The sequence below is a fragment of the Lethenteron reissneri genome, chromosome 69, assembly GCF_015708825.2.
Source record: "Lethenteron reissneri isolate LAM-NWPU_2019-01 chromosome 69, ASM1570882v1, whole genome shotgun sequence".
Taxonomy (NCBI): domain Eukaryota; kingdom Metazoa; phylum Chordata; class Hyperoartia; order Petromyzontiformes; family Petromyzontidae; genus Lethenteron; species Lethenteron reissneri.
In genome coordinates this window covers 3461476-3482797 of record NC_083847.1, presented here as the reverse complement: position 1 = coordinate 3482797, position 21322 = coordinate 3461476, and the positions used below count along the sequence as shown (strand labels likewise).

Genomic DNA, 21322 nt, shown 5'->3' with positions numbered 1-21322 from the left:
CGACAGTAATATTCATTGTAAGAAAGTGAAACCAATCTTTTTCATTCTCAAAGTTGGAATGAAGCCAGTTTAAAATGGAGCAAAAACTTAACGTGATGGGGTTTGTGTGTGGGGTAAATGGTGACCGGGCTAAGGCCATCAAATCACTGCACCCGAAAACCAAATGTAACCACAGGCAGCCAATAGCCTCGATTCGAAGTCAGCCGTTCCAGCTCAGCGCTTTAAACTCTTAGCCGTGAGACCACTTCATTGTTTCTAAATTCTTAGCGTCATTTTGGCTATGTTCTAATTTGGCAATTTTTTTTACATCTATGGGACTTTTATTGCAAATATATTTTAAAAAATGTGTTATCATAATTTTATACTAGCAAAAGGTCCGATAGATGTAGCTGCTCAACCCGAGCTATTACTAATTTAGTTCTTGTATTGCCTTAGTACTTTTGGTGTTCTCTGGTCTAATAACTGGTGAGACAAGGCCATAAAGAAGGCTGTCTCTGTTGTCGACCAATCAGTATAAAATACAATGCATATATATAATCAGAGCATGTTTGTTTGCCTTGCAATAGGTATAATCGTTTTAACATTTTACGCCCGGCACAAATGGAGAAATATCACATCCGCATTACGTTTACAAACCATATCACCGAAATCAGCCTTTCCTCAGCTTTAAGGCCGCAATGACCCATGGCAGTGTGAGGGAAATAATTGATAACATTCCCAATGTACAAGAGGATATGGACCTCACCTTTCGATACATCTATGATGTTGCTCAGGGATGACAACCCATTACCAAGAGTCTCGGCAACAAAGAGGTTACTCTTCCCCAGAGCATCCTTCAGGAAAATAGAAACCAATACACACCAAACGTTAAGGTTCAGAGATGATCATAGTGAGTGCTGTCGATGCCACCACACCTCGCCTTTCGTTCTTTCCCTCAATTGACAACTGACCTATAAGCTCCACTCTTAATCCTTTGACCACCACCTGGCATGATGCCTTCTTTTTGCTACACACTCGGTCGCAACGAGAAGACCTAACTTTTTAAACGACTGCTCATTTAGTTTTAGATCCTCCCCTTTAAATTTCGATTTAAAGCTTTCGTGACTGCAGGGATTCATCTTCTTGGTTCTTTCAGTAAAGTCACGTAGAATGGAAATAATAAAATAATAAAAATAAAACATTAAAAAATAATTCTCCCGACGTTTCGGCCACAACGCAAGCAGCCGTCCTCAGATGGAGAACAGGTCCGTCGAGAAGACAGAGTCTGAATGACTCACCCCAGGATTGGAGCGTCTATTTAAGCTGGGATGGAGGGGGGAAGCGAGCCTTGACAAAATAATTTGCATATCAAGAGGAATTTAGAATATTTATGGGAAATGCAGATATGCGATTAGTACTACCTGTGAAATGCGTAGGAGGTTTGGCGGGGGGTTTGAAGTCATTATGCCCGTGCATTATGCAGGATTAGCAGCATCAAAGGGAGGGGGTAGGGGTAACATTAATAAAGGGAAGGAATGTTAATAGTATGTAGCTGCAGTAACTAAACCACCACGTAAACAGCTAAAGTATAAACTACATAGTATCATCAGTATACTATATATACTCTCCAATAAGCTGAGCTACTAACAGTAATACATTACAATTCTACGTCGCAAAAAAATAATGTGCTTCCAGCTAAACTTTATTCTCTTACATCACACGAGTCTACACCGTATTATATACTGCCACTAGATTGAATACCCGGCTTCGCCCAGGTCTTGGATCCACGACGCCCGGCCGCCTTTGTCTCCCCAGTGACGATGTTGAGTCTACCTAGGGGCGGGCCAGGTCCGGTTCAAATAATCGTCAGCGGTGGTGGGCGTGAGTTAGAATCGAACTGGGGTCGCTCAACCAGCCTAGTGACTATTTGTACAAAGAACATTTAAAGAATCGATTATAATAAGCAGGCTACAGTCTACATAATAGACTGCCAGTACACCCACCCAGCTGAATAAGCAGGCTACAGTATACATTATAGACTGCCAGTACGCTCAACCAGCTTAATGACAATTTGTACAAAGAGCATTGAAAGAATCGATTATAATAAGCAGGCTACAGTCTACATTACAGACTGGCAGTACACCCACTCAGCTTCATAAGCAGGCCACAGTCTACATGAGAGAGTGGCAGTACGCTGACCGAGCTTAATAAGCAGGCTACAGTCTACATTATAGACTGGCAGTACACTCACCCAATTTAATAAGCAGGCTACAGTCTAGATTATAGACTGGCAGTACGCTCACCCAGCTTAATGACTATTTGTACAGTCAACATTTAAAGAATAGATTGTTGGCGCGTTGGGTTGAAAAGTAATATTAATTGCACACATTGTGGTGGGGGGGGGGAGTGAAAAGTATGTGAAACTTTGATGAATTTACCTCAGAGTGGCGTGGTGGGTGTCGAGGCCTAGTAACGTGCAGAGCCTCCGGCCTCGCCTAAATTGCCCACCCGGCAGAGGCAGGGTACGGGTGCCGTTTCCCCCCCCCCCCGCGCTAAAATAATACTGTCTAATCGCTATTATTTTATTATCTACGGAGCCTATAATAGTAATTGAACACATTGGGGTGGGAGGGGAGTGAAGAGGACGTAAAACTGAGATGAATTGACCTAAGAGTCGCGTGTTAATGCGTGCGCCTATTTTTAACGGGAATAAAAAATGGCGTCGACCCCGCGGCCCGTCGCTACTCGTTGCCAGGGGCAACCGCCGTCCAATGAAAGCGGCGAAGGCATCGCTAGCCGTTGCCAGGGGCAACCGCCGTCCAATGAAAGCGGCGAAGGCATCGCTAGCCGTTGGCAGGGGCAACCGGCGTCCAATGAAAGTGCGTATGGTCCGGCGACACACACACACACAGACAGACAGACAGATTTGCGATTTTATATATATAGATAGACAAACTAAACATTAAATGATATACTGTATTACTATACCCACCCTATACCTTATACATTGTAATATTACACTATGTATTAATCTACCCACCCTACTGTATATCACATTGCTGTATATTCACTATACAATTACGATACTATATATTACTTTATACATTGTATTAAACATTACAATTTTATACTATTTATTATTATACAATCCGCTATACACTATACCATTGACCGTCGCGTGAAAGATACTGAGAGGAAGCAACGAAATATGTCAATGGGAGAGTAGTGGTCAGAGACTTGCAGCGGATACAAAGAATCCATTCCCTGCGGAGAATACAAGATATATAGTCAATGCCAGTGAGTGGAACGCGGTCTGAAAGTCACCGTAAACGTGAACACAATCAGTTAAGATCCGAAATGGTTTATTACGTCCTTCCAATGATTGCTGAGCCAGAATCCATCTTCTCGGTTGAAATTGTCTTTGTGTTTGTATATGTGGATCGCCTCATGAACAAATCTCTCATGGTAGCCAGATGGCTTGCAGAGAACCTCTGTCTTGGAGAAGTCAATATCACGTGAGCCCACTGAATTGTAACAGTGATCTGCCACGGCTGAGGTGTTTGTCCTACCGTGTTTCAAGTCTGCTTTATGTTCACGGATGCGGTCCGAGACATGTCGTTTGGTTTTTCAAATGTAACTGCTACCACAGAGGAAACTTAGTTTGTAGACGCCAGAGTAATGTATGTCTGGAACCACATCTTTTACAGACGGGACCAGATCACGGATTTTATGTACTGTGTTGAATCGGACCTGGATATTGTGTTTAATCAGGATTTTGGAGATCTTTTTTGTGACCCCAGCAATGTAGGGTAAGGTGATGGTTTTGAAAGGCTCCTCAACAGGATCCTTCTTGATGGTTGGAGTGATGGCTTTGCGGATTATGTAGTCGGAGTAACCATTAGCCTTAAGAGCTTGGTGTACGTGTTTGAGTTCACTGGCAATGTGTTCCTGGTCGGAGATGCATTTGGCTCTTTGGTATAGAGTCTTGATGAGGAAATTCTTCTGGGATGGATGGTGGTGAGAATCCGGTTTTAGGTAAGCATCCGTATGGGTGGCTTTCCTGTAAACAGAGTGGCTCATTGAACCATCAGGTCTCCTTTTAATTAGGACATCCAAAAAGGGTAGATTGTTATTATTATTTGGTTCTTTCGGTTAAGTATAAACTACATAGTATCATCAGTATGCTAAATATACTCTCAATAAGCTGAGCTGATAGTTCTATTTCTGATGGTCTGAAATCCGTTTTAGCTAAAGGACAAAACTTTGCAGTCACACCTAGACACATACCAGTTAATGATATCATTGCCCGAGTAGATGTGGCTCTCAAGGACCTGGGTCACATCGATGCAGACGTAGCAAGATCTGAAATCGCTGCAACCCTCAAAAACGCTAAGATGCCAGCTAGTAACGTCAGCAAAGATGAGCGTTTTGAATTAGCTCAATTAAAAAAGAGGGATGGCATTGTCATCCTCTCAGCCGACAAAGGCAATGCCATTGTCATAATGGACAAAATATAATACAACAACTAAATTCAAGAACTACTCAACGATGGCAGCTATACAAAAATTAACCCGTAAAAAGAACGTTTTTCACTATAAATCCTTTATATGCGTGGCATCAGGGCGGCGAGAGTCCTCTCGTCATCTGGCTTGAGATGGCTGCCACCTATGGGTCAGATGATTGTCTGGCAGCATTAAACAATTGGTAATTAAATATTTAATTTTTTCCCCTAAACAGTGTAAAATTTTGGAAATTCTTTTTCATGAAAATGCATTGTCACGCACAACGAGTCTGTGTGCAAAATGTCAGCTCGATTGGATCACGGGAAGTGGGTTAAAAAACGACCGAAAGATTTGTACGGTCCTAAGCAAGCAAGCGAACTTAATACAAGTAAACCCGTAAAGACAAAGTTTTTCACTCTAAATCCTTTATATGCGTGGCGGCTAGAGTTCTCTCGTCCTCTGGCTTGAGATGGCTGCAATCTATGGGTCAGATGATTGTCTGCCAGTATTAAGCAATTGGTAATTAAATATTTAATTTGTTTTCTCTAAACAGTGTAAAATTTTGGAAAAAAATTTCACGAAAATTAATTGTCACACACAACGAGTCTGTGTGGAAAATGTCAGCTCGATTGGATCACGGGAAGTGGGTAAAAAAACGAGCGAAAGATTTGCACGGTCGTAAGCAAGCAAGAACGCAAGCAAGCAAGCAAGCAAACTTAATATAAAGGATTTAATAAAGGATTTTAAAATATATTCGCCTGTGGAGGACGCGGGGATCGATCCCGCGACCTTTGGCATGGGAAGCGAGGGCGCTACCAACTGCGCTACTCCGCCACGGCCTGTGGAGGGGTTACGCTCTGGGCTCTTACACTCTGACGTTCAGCCAAAGCCATGAATGCGTTCTATTTGAATATATGTAAAATACATTTTTTTTGCCTAAAAGTGTAAAATTTTGGGAATTTTTTTTTCACGAACAATAATTGTCTGGCACAACGAGTCTGTGTGGAAAATGTCAGCTCGATTGGATCACGGGAAGTGGATTAAAAAACGACCGAAAGATTTGCACGGTCCTAAGCAAGCAAGCAAGCACGCAAGCAAGTAAACTTAATATAAAGGATTTAATAAAGGATTTAAAAATAAAAAGAGACCCCACCAACAGCCTCGTCATTAAAACCAACAAAATAACTTCTGATTTAACCGCATTAATTGATAAAACCAAACAGTTCTCGTTGAAACCTTCTGCAGCCAAGTCACCAAGATTATATGGCCTGCCAAAGATACAAAAAGAAGATACACCTCTTCGTCCCATTGTCTCTACTATCAACTCCCCCACTTACAAACTGGCTCGATTTTTGTCTGAAATCCTGCGGCCTTTCACTGGAAAAACCACCTCTGCGGTACTAAACTCTACTGACCTGGTATCGACAATCAAGGTAATTTCCCTGTCCCCAGATGACCTGCTTGTCAGTTTTGATGTGGTTTCTTTATTCACAAAGTTCCTGTACCTGACACCATCGCAATCATTGAAGACTTGGTTTATCAAGGGCTGAATACTGGGGTACCCCCCTAGTGAGACACTGCTTAACCAATACATACTTCACCTGGAATGGAACCTTCTACAAACAAACTGAGGGAACCCCAATGGGCCCCCCCCTATCTCCGTTTGTATCCAACGTTTTCATGGAGAAATTTGAGACTGACGCCATCCAGACTGCTAATCTACGCCCGACCTTATGGAAGAGGTACGGAGATGATACTTTTGTCTTCTGGCCACATGGCCGGCCTGCTCTAGACCAATTCCTCGACCAAATCAATTTCATACACCCAGCCATCAGATTCACCATGGAAGTCGAAAAAGATGGCAATCTACCCTTTTTGGATGTCCTAATTAAAAGGAGACCTGATGGTTCAATGAGCCATTCTGTGTAGAGGTAAGCCACCCATACGGATGCTTACCTAAAACCGGATTCCCACCACCATCCATCCCAGAAGAACTTCCTCATCAAGACTCTATACCATAGAGCCCAATGCATCTCCGATCAGGAACACATTGCCAGTGAACTCAAACACGTACGCAAAGTCGTCACTCCAACCATCAAGAAGGATCCTGTTGAGGAGCCTTTAAAAACCATCACCTTACCCTACATTGCTGGGGTCACAAAAATATCTCCAAAATCCTGATTAAACACAAGATCCAGGTCCGATTCAACACAGTACATAAAATCCGTGATCTGGTCCCGTCTGTAAAAGATGTGGTTCCAGACATACATTACTCTGGCGTCTACAAACTAAGTTTCCTCTGTGGTAGCAGTTACATTGGAGAAACCAAACGACATGTCTTGGATCGCATCCGTGAACATAAAGCAGACCTGAAACACGGTAGGACAAACACCTCAGCCGTGGCAGATCACTGTTACAATTCAGTGGGCTCACATGACATTGACTTCTCCAAGACAGAGGTTCTCTGCAAGCCATCTGGCTACCATGAGACATTCGTTCATGAGGCGATCCGCATATACAAACACAGAGACAATTTCAACCGAGAAGATGGATTCTGGCTCAGCAATCATTGGAAGGACGTAATAAACCATTTCGGATCTTAACTGATTGTGTTCACGTTTACGGTGACTTTCAGACCGCAGTCCACTCACTGGCATTGACTGTGTATCTTGTGTTCTCCACAGGGAATGGATTATTTGCTCCGCTGCGGGTCTCCTGTCACCGCTCTCCCATTGACATGTTTCGTTGCTTCTTCTTAGTATCTTTCACACGACGGTCAATGGTATAGTGTATAACAGATTGTATAAATAGTATACAATTGTAGTGTTTGATGCGGTGTATAAGATAATATACAGTATCGTAACTGTATAGCGAATATACAGCAGTGTGGTATACAGTAAGGTGGGTAGAATAATACTTAGGGTAATATTGTAGTCGAAGGTATAGAGTGTGTATAGCAGGGGTCGGGAACCTTTTTGACTGGGAGAGCCATAAAAGCCAAATATTTCTAAATATATTGCATTGAGAGCCATATAGTATTTTTAACGTATAATAAATTAAATATGTCTTACTTTGAATGCGACTTCTGGTGTCGCGTGGTTTTGCTGATGGCCTTGTAGTCTGGTTCATACGTGGTAAGGTTGAGCTTCATGCAGGCGTTGAGGCCCCGTGACCCGTGGAATTTATCTTCAAAACTAATTTATGTTTACTTAAAAATGACACAGTATTATTAAGCAATATCACAAGTATTTTAAAATCAGTTCCAAACTGATTTTTTATTTTATTTTTTTCAACTCAAAATTGTCTGGGAGCCATATGCCGTCACCGAAAGAGCCATATATGGCTCGCGAGCCATAGGTTCCCGACCGCTGGTGTATAGTAATACAGTATATAATTTAATTTTGGGATTGTCTATGGTAGTATATAGTACGGGGTAGACCCGTGTGATTTAAGAGAAAACAGTTTAGCTGGAAGCATATTATATTTTTTGCGACAGAGAATTGTCATGTATTACTTACTGTTAGTAGCTCAGCTTATTGGAGAGCATATTTAGTATACTGATGATACTATGTAGTTTATACTTTAGTTTTTTACGTGGTGGTTTAGTAACTGCATCTACATACTATTAACATTCCTTCCCTTTGTTAATGCTTCCCCCTATCCCCTCTCTTTGATGCTGCTAATCCTGCATAATGCACAGGCATAATATGACTTTAAAACCCTCCGCCCACCTCCTACGCATTTCCCATAAATATGCTAAATTCCTCTTGATATGCAAATTCTTTTGTCAAGGCGCTCTTCTTGCCCCTCCAACCCAGCTTAAATATACGCTCCAAGCTTGGTGGTGTTTCATTCTTCACCTGAGGACGGCTGCTTGCGTTGTAGCCGAAACGTCGTGAGAATTATTTTATTATGTTTTATTTTTATTATTTTATTATTTCCCTTCTACGTGACTTTACCGAAAGATTCCAAGAAGATGAATCCCTGCAGTCACCATGTTCGCGAGCACAAGTCAGATCTGAAACACGGCAGAATCAATACATCCGCCGTGGCTGACCATTGCTATAACGCTGTGGGCTCTCGTGATATTTTTTTTCTTCTGAAAACAAGGTACTCTGAAAACCTTCGGGCTACTATCAAAGGTTTGTTAATGAAGCCATCCAGAAATAACTTCAACCGAGAAGATGGATACAAATTAAGCAATCATCGGAAGGATGTTATTAACCTGGTAAAACCTTACCTTCTTTATGGTGTTGCCTTCATTTCCACATCTCCTGTTACTTGAGTTCCCCACTCACTCCCCACCCCCCCCCCCCCGGCATTTTGTTTTTGTTGCTTCAGCTCCCCACTCCCAGCCCCGCCCACTTCCCTCCCCCCCCGGCATTTTTGTTTTGTTGCTTCAGCTCCCCACTCCCAGCCCCGCCCACTTCCCTCCCCCCCCGGCATTTTTGTTTTGTTGCTTCAGCTCCCCACTCCCAGCCCCGCCCACTTCCCTCCCCCCCTGGCATTTTGTTTTTGTTGCTTCAGCTCCCCACCCCCAGCCCCGCCCACTTCCCTCCCCCCCCCCCCCCAGCATTGTCTGCTCGTCCTCAAAACGTTTTCGCAGCACTCCCCTACCCCACACCCCTGCCCTCTCTATCTTTCCCCCCTTTGCTCCTCCCCCCTCTCTTACCTATATAGTCTCTTGTTGCAGCAGCCCTTTTGCCCACTTCAGCAATTGTTTCTTGCTGTGGTTGTCCCACCTGATGACAGACGCTTGTATAGCGCCCAAAACATCGTGATTTAATTAATTTTATTTTATACCTACGTGACTTTACCGAAATAACCAAAGAGTATAGGTGGTGTCTTGGTTAGCGCTATCATCTCCAGGTGACATGTGTTCGATTCTCGCTCACGGCCAACAGCGATGAAGAAAAATATGAACCGGTGCTAGGCCTCCCCATGAGTTGTGAGTTGACTCAGCTTCAAAAACGAGCACCTGGTGCGGTGTGTGTAAACATTAGCACTTGTGAGACTAAGACATCCGGGGGTATGACGATGGCCACACCATCCTGTTACAGGTGAACAATGTCAGCCTTCATGGATGCTGCTCACTCAGAGCATTTGCCCCGAAAGCCTTGTGTGGGCTACACGGGAGAGCGTTTTTCTGCGTGTCAGCTCTTGTCCGTAATCTGCCACTTACTTACTCACCCACAGTGATTGGTTCACGACCGCGACATTTCTGGTGAGAGTCGCGACTGTGCCTGAGTACTGAAGTATGTCCACAGGTATGTAGAACTGACCCGTTGACTGGGACATGGCCAATAACATGTTGTGTGAAGTAGTCTACAAAAGGGAAAAAAGCAGGAATAAACAGGCCAGGTTAAACACATATTCTGTAATTGCGAATGGAAGGAGCATGATGCCAATGTCGAGGTTGTGTTGTATTGTTTTGCTGTCCCTCTTCTAATGAAGGAGGACAGACTACAATGGTTTATTATATAGTCCATAGTTTTGGTTGCATGGCCACAATCGCACTTCTGTGGTCTGTCTGTCATTTTCCATTCATGAAGCACATATGTGCATCAGCCTGTTGATGATCTGATGGGGTTGATGGTTACATAAGTATCTTTGAGGAATATCAAAGCCATTAATTATTCACTTTAAAGCAGAGATCCCTTAAATTTCGATTTAAAGCTTTCGTGAGTGCAGGAATTCATCTTCCTGGTTCTTTCGGTAAAGTCACGTAGAAGGGAAATAATAAAATTATAAAAATAAAACATAATGAAGTAAAATTCTCACGACGTTTCGGCCACAACACAAGCAGCCGTCCTCAGGTGAAGACAGAGCTGACTGAAAGACAGCGCTCCAATGAACACTGCTAAGCTTGGCAGCGTATTTTAAGCTGGGTTGGAGGAGAAAAGCGCCTTGACAAAGGAGTTTACATATCAACAGAATAATTTAGCATTGAATAAGCTGTATTAATGTGAGAGAATTAGCAGGATGTTAAAGTCAGAAATTAGCATGTAACTGGGAGATGAGCATGATGTTAATGTGAGGAATTAGCATGTAACTGGTCACAGAAGTGGCTATGTTAAAGTCAGAGTTTACATATCAACAGAGGCATTTAGTATATTGACGCTAAAGTACTGCAACCACCCACTACCATGCAATAAACCGATGTGAAAGAACTAAATATAAACTACATCAATATAACACTGGTCAACACACTTTTTTCTGGCATAAGGTATTCCAACGGTTTTAAGGAAATTTTTGTCTATCACATCAGGTTTTTTAGATATCAAATATTGCATTTTCAATAAAACTGCAGAAGAAAAATATTAAATAAATGTGGATCTTCTTATATATAAAAGTCTCCGTGCGCTCGCGCTTGCGGGGGATTTGGCTCTCGGACGGTGGTGTTTAACACTGAAATAATTTGCCAGGCGGCACGCCCTAAGCCCCGTGGTGGGTATAGGCTATTCCGTTTTCCCGTCCGTAAACTTTAAAGTAGTTTAATTAACACATTTGTGCCGTTTCTATTATTCATTATTTACTTATTGCACGACATCGACTGTACCAAGTGACGCCAATTTCGTGGGGGGGGGGGGGGGGGGGGCGGACCCTGCCAAGTCATGCGCGTTCGCTCGAGCTCACGGGAGACATTTTCTTTTACGCGTTTTACAGTCAACACGTACACACATGACGCTGTGGATATTTCTTCACAGTGTCATGTCCTCTTCGCCCCCCCCCCCCCCCCAACACGATGCGTTCAGTTTATACTACAGACTCCGTACATAATAATATTTTACTGCTTACATAGCATTATTCTTGCACTGGCGGCGGATGTTGGAGAGGGGGTAGCGGCCCAGCCCCTAGCTTGGCAACGTGCCAACTCCGCGCCTCGCAAATGTAGGCCAGGACGGGGGCTACGCATCGCACAAGGCCTCAACACGCCTATGCTAAGTACAAATTTCTTTGCTTCTTACGCTAACAACTCAAGTCCACTGTTTATTATTGTTAAACACATTAGTTGACAAACATTACAATAATGTTTGTGTGCAGATAAAAACTCAGCTTCATTGTTTACCATTATGAAACAAGTTCACAGATGTTACAATAATTCTGTTTTTGTGAAGATAACTACTCAGGTTCATTGTTTACCATTATGAAACGAGTTGACATGTTACAATAATTATGTTTGTGTACACAAAACTCTTTTTGGATTTTTGGGTTGCTCAATTTCCCCTTTTTTTGATGCGCTTTTATAACGCTGCCACGATCTACTGCCAGTCTGTGATTTCTGCTTATTTCTTCAATGCATTTATATTGTTTTCATCGCTCACGTCACGCTATTTACTCATACGTAGTACTGCGATACTGATAGCTGTGCCATCATCGGGGATTCCTGTGCCCGTCGATGTGTGTGTGTGTGAGTCCATGTGTGTGTCTTTGAGTCCATATGTGTGTGCGTGTAGAGCCATGCGTGTCTTTCACTCCATGTGGGTGTCTTTTTAGAACGGACAACGTCAAAAGTGTTTATGTGTGTGTGTTAGTCCATGTGTGTGTGTCAGTCGATCTGTGTGCGTGTATGTCGATGTGTATGTCAGTCCATATGTGTGTGTAAGTCTATACATGTGTGTGTCACTCGATGTGTGTGTGTAAGTCAATGCGTCTGTGTGTTAGTCCATATGTGTGTTAATCCATGTCTGTGTATCTAAAGTAGATATCTGTGTGTCACAGTCCATATGTGTATGTGTGTGTAGGGCTATGTGTGTGTCAGTCTATGTATGTGTAAGTTCATGTGTATGTGTGTCTTAGTCCATATGTGTGTGTGTGTGAGTACATATGTGTGTTTACGTCAATGTGTATTTTAGTCCACGTATTGCTGTGTGCGAGTCGGTGTGTGTGTGAGTCGCTGTATGTGTGTACGTCCATATATGTGAGTGCAACTCCATGTGTCTATATCTCAAGTGGATGTCTGTGTGACAGTCGACATGTGTATGTGTGTGTACGGCAATGTGTGTGTCATTCTATGTATGTGTGTGTGTCGCTGTATGTGTGTACGTCGATATGTGTGTGTAACTCCATGTGTGCATATCTCAAGTACATGTCTATGTATGTGTGAGTCCATATGTTTGTTTGTCTGTAAGTCGATGTGTTTGTGTGTCTCAGTCCATGTGCGTGTGTGTTAGTCGCTGTGTGTGCATGCCTCCATGTTAGTCAGTGTAACTTCATTTATTTGCGTGTCTGTAGGTCCATGTGTGCATCTTAGTCCATGCGTGTGCTTTATTGACCTGCTCAAAGCCTATGATACCATCAGTAGGCCTGGCCTCTGGGCTGCTCTTCGTGCTTTCCGAGTCCCGAACCCACTCATCACCATCCTTAAGGACCTTCATGATGGTGAGCGGCTCCGCGTCTTAACTACGTGGCCGTGAGTCAGAGCAATTCCCTTTACACCTTGAAGGTGCAACAGGAATGTCCTCTGGCTCCCACATTGGACCACGTAGTTCGTCGAGCCTTCAATGACTGTACCGGAAGAATTCCCATCTGCTACAGATACAATGGGAGGCTGATCGATGCCCGGGTGCGGTCAAGGGATGGCTCCCTATTGCTCAACCACGTTATGTATGCCGATGCTAATGGCTGCTCACTCGGAGGAGTTCCAGGTGCTGCTGCTGAACCTGGAGCTTGCCACCAACAGGTGGGGCCTTACCATCAGCCCAACCAAAGCTAAGCACCTGCCTGGCTATTTTGTACCATCGGACACTCCACCCCCACAACTCCCAATTGGTGATGGGCCAGTTGTGGAGACAGTGGAGAGTTTCCCTGGGAAGTGTGCTAATGACCGGCTCCGGTTTAACAGCAGAGGTCTCACACCGAATCAGTCGAGCTGCAGTATCTTTTCATTGGCTGCGTAACGCTGTGTGGAAGCTACCTGGTCTATCACTCCATACGAAGCTTCAGGTGTTCTCGGCCACGGTCATTCCCTCCCTTCTCTACGCTTGCGAAACTTGGACCCCCCTAATGGAACATCTTCGCCAGTTAGAAACATTTAGACTGGCCTGCCTACGATCCATCCTGGCTTTAACCAGGCTGCATTGTGTGAGGAGCTCACAAATCCTTGAAAGATGTGGACAAAGTCCCATCGGTGACCTTCGGCAGGCAAGGCTGCGTTGCCTGAGTCATGTAGCCCGCATGGCCAGCCACCACATGCCTAAACAGCTTTTGTTCCGCCGGATCGAGGGGGCTAAACAGGTGCGGCACCGGCTGGAGAAGACATGGGAGTTATGTGCTACAGGAAGACTTGCGGATGACTGGTACCAGCCGTGTCAAGATCGGCCACTGTGGAGGAGGCTCCTGAAAGACGCTACTGGCCAGTTGGAGGCAGTCACCCTCCAACAACAACAGAGGGCGGAGGAGCGACGCTCACAACAACGAGCGGAGCGCCGGGTGGCTAAAGCACAGAAAGTTGCCACAGTAGGGGCCACAGGTGCTGCATCAGCCAGTCGTCTCAGTCAGTCGACCTGTGCCATCTGGGTTTGCCCCGTGACCTCTTGCCAGCGGGCGTTCGACACTTCACATGGCCTCAAGGTGCACATAGCCTGGCACACGCGTTGTTGTGACGTCACCGCCACTTAGTGGCGAATGGCGGTTGTTGTTCAGTCTATGTATGTATGTGAGAGTCCATTTGTGCATGTAACTCTATTTTTGTGTATCACTGGATTTGCGTGTGTAACTACATGTGTCTGCCTTTTTCACCCGGGCAACGCCGGGTACTCACCGCTAGTATCTACATAAAATGATATTATAAACACACTATACTAACAATACAGCATCATATTTTAACACTAAAGCAGTCACTGACTCGCAACAACTTGCAATCATAAGTGAGGTAAAATTAATGAAAATGGGGTATATCAAATCTGAGATCAGATTTGGAATCAGCACCCTGAAAGTCTAAAACAGCTGCAAAGTCCAAGCCAGAATTTTTGTTGTTGTTGACCAGTGTAATCAATGTACTCAATATATTCTCATAAGCTGAGATATTAACATTAAATGACTGGGTATACAATACACTATATAATGACTATAATATAGTGAACCGATAAAAAACTACAATATAAACTACATCAATATCATCAATATACTCAATATAATCTCCAATAAGTTGAGCTACTAACAATAAGTCATTACACATTACACTTCAATGTCGCAAAAATTATTATCATATGCCTCCATCTAATCTTTTTTCTTATATCACACGACTATACCTCGTATTATAAACTGCCATAGACAGACCCCAACATTGAATTATACACTGCGTTAAATTTGGAAATCAGGTTGTCCTTACATTTGGTCGATGTAGTGGCAGCTGAAGAGGCAGTCATATTGTCTCCATGTTCCCAATCCGAGGTGGTGAGACACTGCTTAACCAACACATACTACACCTGGAATGGAACTTTCTACAAACAAACTGAGGGCACCCCAATGAGCTCCCCCCTATCTCCGGTTGTAGCCAACGTTTTCATGAAGAAATTAGAGACTGACGCCATCCAGACTGCCACTCTACGCCCGACCTTATGGAAGAGGTACGTGGATGACACTTTTCATCTGGCCACATGGCCGGCCGGCTCTAGACCAATTCCATACACCCAGCCATCAGATTCACCATGGAAGTCGAAAAGGATGGCAAGCTACCTTTTTTGGATGTCCTAATTAAAAGGAGACCTGATGGTTCAATTAGCCACTCTGTCTACAGGAAAGCTACCCATACGGATGCTTACTTAAAACCGGATTCCCACCACCATCCATCCCAGAAGAATTCCCTCATCAAGACTCTACACGATAGAGCCCAATGCATCTCCAACCAGGAACACATGGCCAGTGAACTCAAGCATGTACACCAAGCTCTCAAGGCTAATGGTTACTCCAACTACACAATCCGTAAAGCCATCACTCCAACCATGAAGAAGGATCCTCTTGAGGAGCCATTCAAAACCATCACCTTACCCTACATTGCGGGGGTCACCAAAAATATCTCCAAAATCCTGAATAAACACAAGATCCAGGTCCGATTCAACACAGTACATAAAATCCGTGATCTGGTCCCATCTGTAAAAGATGTGGTTCCAGACATACAGTATCCGGGCATCTACAAACTAAGTTGCCTCTGTGGTAGCAGTTACATTGAAGAAACCAAACGACATGTCTCGAACCGAATCACAATAATAATAAATAGTATAACAGTGTAATGTTTAATATATTAATGAGGTAATATATAGTATCGTAATAGCATAGTGAATATACAGCAGTGTGGTATACAGTAGGGTTGGTAGAATAATACTTAGTGTAATATTACAAGTCTAATATTATTATAGTCTATAGTAACGCAGTGTATAATTCTATGTTGTGGTCTGTCTATGGCACTTTATAATACGGTGTATAGTCGTGTGATGTAAGAAGAAACATTGAAGTGTAATGTATAATGACTTATTGTTAGTAGCTCAGCTTATTGGAGATTATATTGAGTATATTGATTATATTGATGTAGTTTATATTTAGTTCTTTCACATCGGTTTATTGTATGATAGTGGGTGGTTGCAGTTCTTTTGCGTCAATATACTAAATGCCTCTGTTGATATGTAAACTCTGACTTTAACATAGCCACTTCTGTGACCAGTTACATGCTAATTCCTCACATTAACATCATGCTCATCTCCCAGTTACATGCTAATTTCTGACTTTAACATCCTGCTAATTCTCTCACATTAATACAGCTTATTCAATGCTAAATTATTCTGTTGATATGTAAACTCCTTTGTCAAGGCGCTTTTCTCCTCCAACCCAGCTTAAAATACGCTGCCAAGCTTAGCAGTGTTCATTGGAGCGCTGTCTTTCAGAGGACGGCTGCTTGTGTTGTGGCCGAAACGTCGTGAGAATTTTATTTTATTATGTTTTATTTTTATTATTTTATTATTTCCCTTTTACGTGACTTTACCGAAAGAACCAAGAAGACAGAGATCCCTTGTGCATATCGGAACATTGTCTTCCCAGAGGCCAGTGAAAATGGCTCACCTGCTGTGTGGACGTGTCGTTCTGTGTCGAAAATACTGTAGCGTAGGTCTGCATCGCTTCGATGGCTATCTTACTGTTGTTGGTTGCAATTGACATCCATAACATCCCGTCGGGCGGTGCGATGTTGCTGGCTAAGTTCTCGAACTCACTCATATTCGGCGGGTGGGCCTGCGTCAAGATTAATCACACGTGGAAATCATCAGCACTGCTTGGCTATTCAGGGTATCAAAGAAACGTATCGTCCATTATTCAACATTTCTACTTTGACAGTTCCAATCGTGCGGTTTAACAGCTGTAAAATACGTTTCTTATACAGCAGAGTATTAGATGTATTGTGTCTCTTCTAATTAACACGTAGTAGGCTTTCGCGACCAAAATTATTCATAATAAAGGGATTGTTTTGGGTTCGGTCGCATAAATATAAATGTGTCGTTAAACCCGCCACCACCCAACACAGCCAATTAGTAAGGTTTGTTACGCAAACAAAACATGCCAATTCGTGACGAGTTTAGCACACCGATGTGTTGGAGAGTAAACCCACAACACTTGCAATATGAGTACGACGTTTCACCAGTAATTACAATTAGCATCATCAGGCAACAGCCAAAGTAATGAAGAAATCCTCCTGTTTCGGTCGTAACTTGTGAGCCAATCAGCTGGGAAGGCCAAAGGTGGGTGGGATGATTAACATGATTTCTCCACAACTCTGGCTGTCGCCTGATGATGGTTGTAATTACTGACGAAACGTCGTACTCGAATTTTAGATGTTGTGGGTTTATTCTCCAACACACAAGTGTGCTGAACTGGTTACTGATTGGCATGTTTTGTTTACGTGACAAACCTTACTAATTGGCTATGTCGGGTGGTGGCGAATCTAATGACAGGTTTGACTCACCTCTAAGGGGCTAATGGTTTTGGAAGCTGCATCACTGAACATTAGTTTGGCATCAAACTTGATTTTGAGCTTTCGTGACTGCAGGAATTACTCTTTGGTTCTTTCGGTAACGTCACGTAGAAATATTACATAAATAAATAACATTAATATATATTTTTTTATTTCTACGTGACTTTACCGAAAGAACCAAAGAGTATTAATTTGGCATGTCAGAATTCTGCCAATCGAAGGCGCCATAGCTTCCTATGAATGCTCGGTTCACAGACAGAACAGGCGCAATCATTGGCTGAGTGTGTGCATTACATCACCCACCGTTCAATAAGAGCTACACTCCGTCTTTTAGGAGCACCATGGCAGAGCACTCTGCCAATTTAACACACTGCTGGTGCCCAAGTGCAATAAGGTGATAAGTGTTAGCTGCACTTGCTGTGATGTATTTTTTAACGATACAAATATATATTTTCATGACGTGTCATTGACCGCTTTGAGTTGGTTGAGCTGTGAATCCTAGAGGCTTAGTTCAGCACCAACCTTCACAGATGATTGCCAGATGGAACAGTCTGTGTAGATGTCACAGACATAGACGATCAGTGGGAGACAGTAATCGTTGAGTGGATCGCCGACCGGAAGGAGGATATTCTGCATATCTTTAATCCAGCTCGTGTGCACAATACGTTCACGCTGCCCTTCTAACGTGGACACCTGGTAGAAGAATCCCAGATCCAGATCTACCACGTTATTCCGGAGCAGCGCGTCACCCTCATCCAGCCAGCCATCGCATATGATCGTAAAGAGTGTCATGCTGGCGATGCCTGCAGGAACAGTCAGCCAAGTCAACCTTACAGGGAGGTTTTCGACAGGTTTAAGTATTTCCACTGATCTCAGCCTTGAGTGTAATTAAAATTCAGGTCACCAGGTGTACAGCGGGGCGTGTTGTCAGCTATGCACACAAGCACACACGCACCTTCTCGTTCTTTGTTATGACAGCTGCCATTGTAAGGGGGGAAGTTTGTTGTCAAGTTAAACTCGGCAGTTGAAGACCTTCTCGAGATTGTGACTTCCACTTTGATTACGAGGACAAGTCCACTAAGCAATGAATTACTCTTCACTTCCAGGCCACTAGAAAGGACACCTGAAGGGAAATACAAGAGCACACAATTATAAAGGAAAGTGTCTCTACTGAGACCCAGAGGGAGAGTGTCTCTTCTGAGACCCAAAGGGAGAATGTCTCTACTGTGACATAGAGGGAGAGTGTCTCTACTGAGACCCACAGGAAGAGTGTCTCTACTGAGACCCAGAGGGAGAGTGTCTCTACTATGACAGAGAGAGAGAGAGAGTGTCTGTACTGAGACCCAGAGGGAGAGTGTCTCTACTATGACAGAGAGAGAGTATCTGTACTGAAACCCAGAGGGAGAGTGTCTGTACTGAGACCCAGAGGGAGAGTGTCTCTACTGAGACCCAGAGGGAGAATGTCTGTACTGAGACACAGAGTGAGCGTCTCCAATGAGACCCAGAGGGAGAGTGTTTCTAATGAGACACAGAGTGAGAGTGTCTCTACTGAGACCTAGAGGGAGAGTGTCTCTACTGAGACACAGACGGAGAGTGTCTCTACTGAGACCGAGAGGGAGAATGTCCCTACTGAGACCCAGAGGGAGAATTTTTCTACTGAGATACAGACGGAGAGTGTCTCTCCTGAGACGCACAGAGGGTGGGGTTTACCTGTGTCTGTGAGCGTGTGGAAATAACTGTGAAGTACTTCATGATCATACAGCTTCCAACAGTATGTCACAACGTCACTGGCCTTGCAGTTCAAGCACACGGCCATCAGAGACAATGGATGAGTTACTGCGGTCTTGGTCTTGCAGTTGTGGATGCATCTGAGCGAAGTGAGACAAGGACTCAGCATACTGCTAATTTTAGTTGCGTTGCATCCCAAAGTTTATTTGGCTGCTTGCATGAAATGCTTAGGATCAATACCTGTTCGCAAAGGTTTTTCATCCAAACTTTCATTAAATGTGTTAATCATAATTAATATGATTATCATGAATCGTATAGTCTCAAGAAATAATTCAGCCCCACATCCGCGTCGTGGCAGATGTACATCCATGTACATCCATTTAACCTTTGCCTTTAGGAAGTTGCTCTTTCTCCTCTGCTGCCCCAATTGGTTTGGAACTCTCTGTACCCAGCCATTGTGCCGCTGTAAGTGCCCCGGGATTGCTAAAAGGGGTTGTACCAAATCGCGAAGATGCTGGACGCATGGAGGATGCTGTGAGAGATACGATTACCTTGTACAGGCAGACATCGATTAGTGCGACCTCGTAACATTTTTTTCCGAAAAAAAGAGTCAAAACATATTCGACTTTACTGCACTCTTTCAAGAAGCGTTAGCCGAGAACATGTACTCAGCCACCATCTTTGCATGTAATCGCTTGACCAATGAAAGCGACGAACGCGCTGAGCGAATCAGCACCCCGCCTTCTACAAATTAGATTGTCACGACACATACGCGTCTCACTGAACGAGCGAGATACATTTCGAGACAATTGCTCGAGAGGCAAAACTCGTTTTCCCATTGACTTACTCCCATATTAAAATCTGAACTACGTTTCGTCCCCAAAATGTTCCCCTCTTGAACGACTTTTTAATGCGATAAATATAAATCGTAACTTTCAAATAAAGTAACAAAACATCAAATGTACCACTTAGTTCTCGCAGGTGCCTGGCATTTATGTTGTTTGTAGGGTAGAAGTTGTTAGTGCATTTTTATGGAGGGATTGTATGTGATCTTGGTGTGGTCTGGGACAGTTCTTGCTATTTTTTGCTGCTTGCTCAAGCTTGGGAATTAGTGTACCTATACAATTTGAATTTAAATATTGTATCTATTTTACATATTTATTTTTTGCGATGTACTTTTCTTTCATATACTTTGCACTCCAATAGTTTTTTTGTGTCGCTCGTTGTTGTAACTTTCCGACCCACCTCTACTGGACATCTGCGAAAGAGCTTCATAGATAATCAGATTTCTTCAGGATAAATACATATTCCGATTTTGATAGTGGGTTGAGAGAGCAACAGGGGCGGTGCAGGACCACTGTTTCAAATATCACTCCCCACTGATGTTAACCGTGGCTCGGAATCGAATTAGAGTTGCTGGGTTATTGGCCATGATGCAGCGATGCGAGATGGAGCATGACTTCTTGCCATCAGTGTCCGCATATAATTAGTGCCGCCGCCCACCCCATCCGCCTGCCAACCCACCCATTGCAGGGCTACCACGAGGTCCCCTTCCCACACAACAAAATACGCGGGCACAGCACAGCTGGTAAACAAACAGATACGGGCCGCCGTGCACCTCCTGACGGACCACGGGGGGCATTCGATCGATCGGTCTCTGCTTGCCAAGTGACATTTTTTCTCGTTTTTCAAATAAATGGGTCTAAATTCAGATTGCACGTTATAGCGAATTCTAGAAAAAAGAACGCTCGCTAAGCGAGACAAGCCTGTATGTGGTCACGATTACATATTGAACAATTAATTTGTTATTCAATATTATTACAATATGCTGTGGTCCAAGCCAAGCTTGCTAGTTAAAAAAAATACACCATATTCCCAGTAGTAGTTCCTCAAACCTCGTCTCCCTCCACTGTTTTGTAGGAAGATGCACTTGTGAGTACAGTACATAATATTGATGTTATTGAATTCTCAAATAATGTTTGCCATCTGTATTAATTTTTGCGCTATTACCGATATCCCAATGAAGCCCTCATACATTGCTCATATATAAGAAATAACAATGTCGGGAACGCACCCCCATGGAAACAACTGTATGATGACCCCTTTAATGCTGATTTGATGAGCGCTCACTACTCCAGGAATGCATCTTCAG

General features: G+C 43.5%; 1 protein-coding gene across 1 annotated transcript in view; it reads right to left on the bottom strand.

Annotated features, from left to right (window-relative positions):
• LOC133360632 (uncharacterized) overlaps positions 1-21322 on the bottom strand; it is a 102398-nt gene that overhangs the window by 53905 nt on the left and 27171 nt on the right. The window contains exons 11-16 of the mRNA XM_061579429.1: positions 19153-19310; positions 18398-18565; positions 17965-18245; positions 16539-16706; positions 9672-9806; positions 746-833 (exon numbers count right to left, since the gene is read on the bottom strand). Coding sequence (XP_061435413.1) covers positions 746-833; positions 9672-9806; positions 16539-16706; positions 17965-18245; positions 18398-18565; positions 19153-19310 — 998 coding nt within the window. The remainder of the gene's footprint in view (positions 1-745; positions 834-9671; positions 9807-16538; positions 16707-17964; positions 18246-18397; positions 18566-19152; positions 19311-21322) is intronic.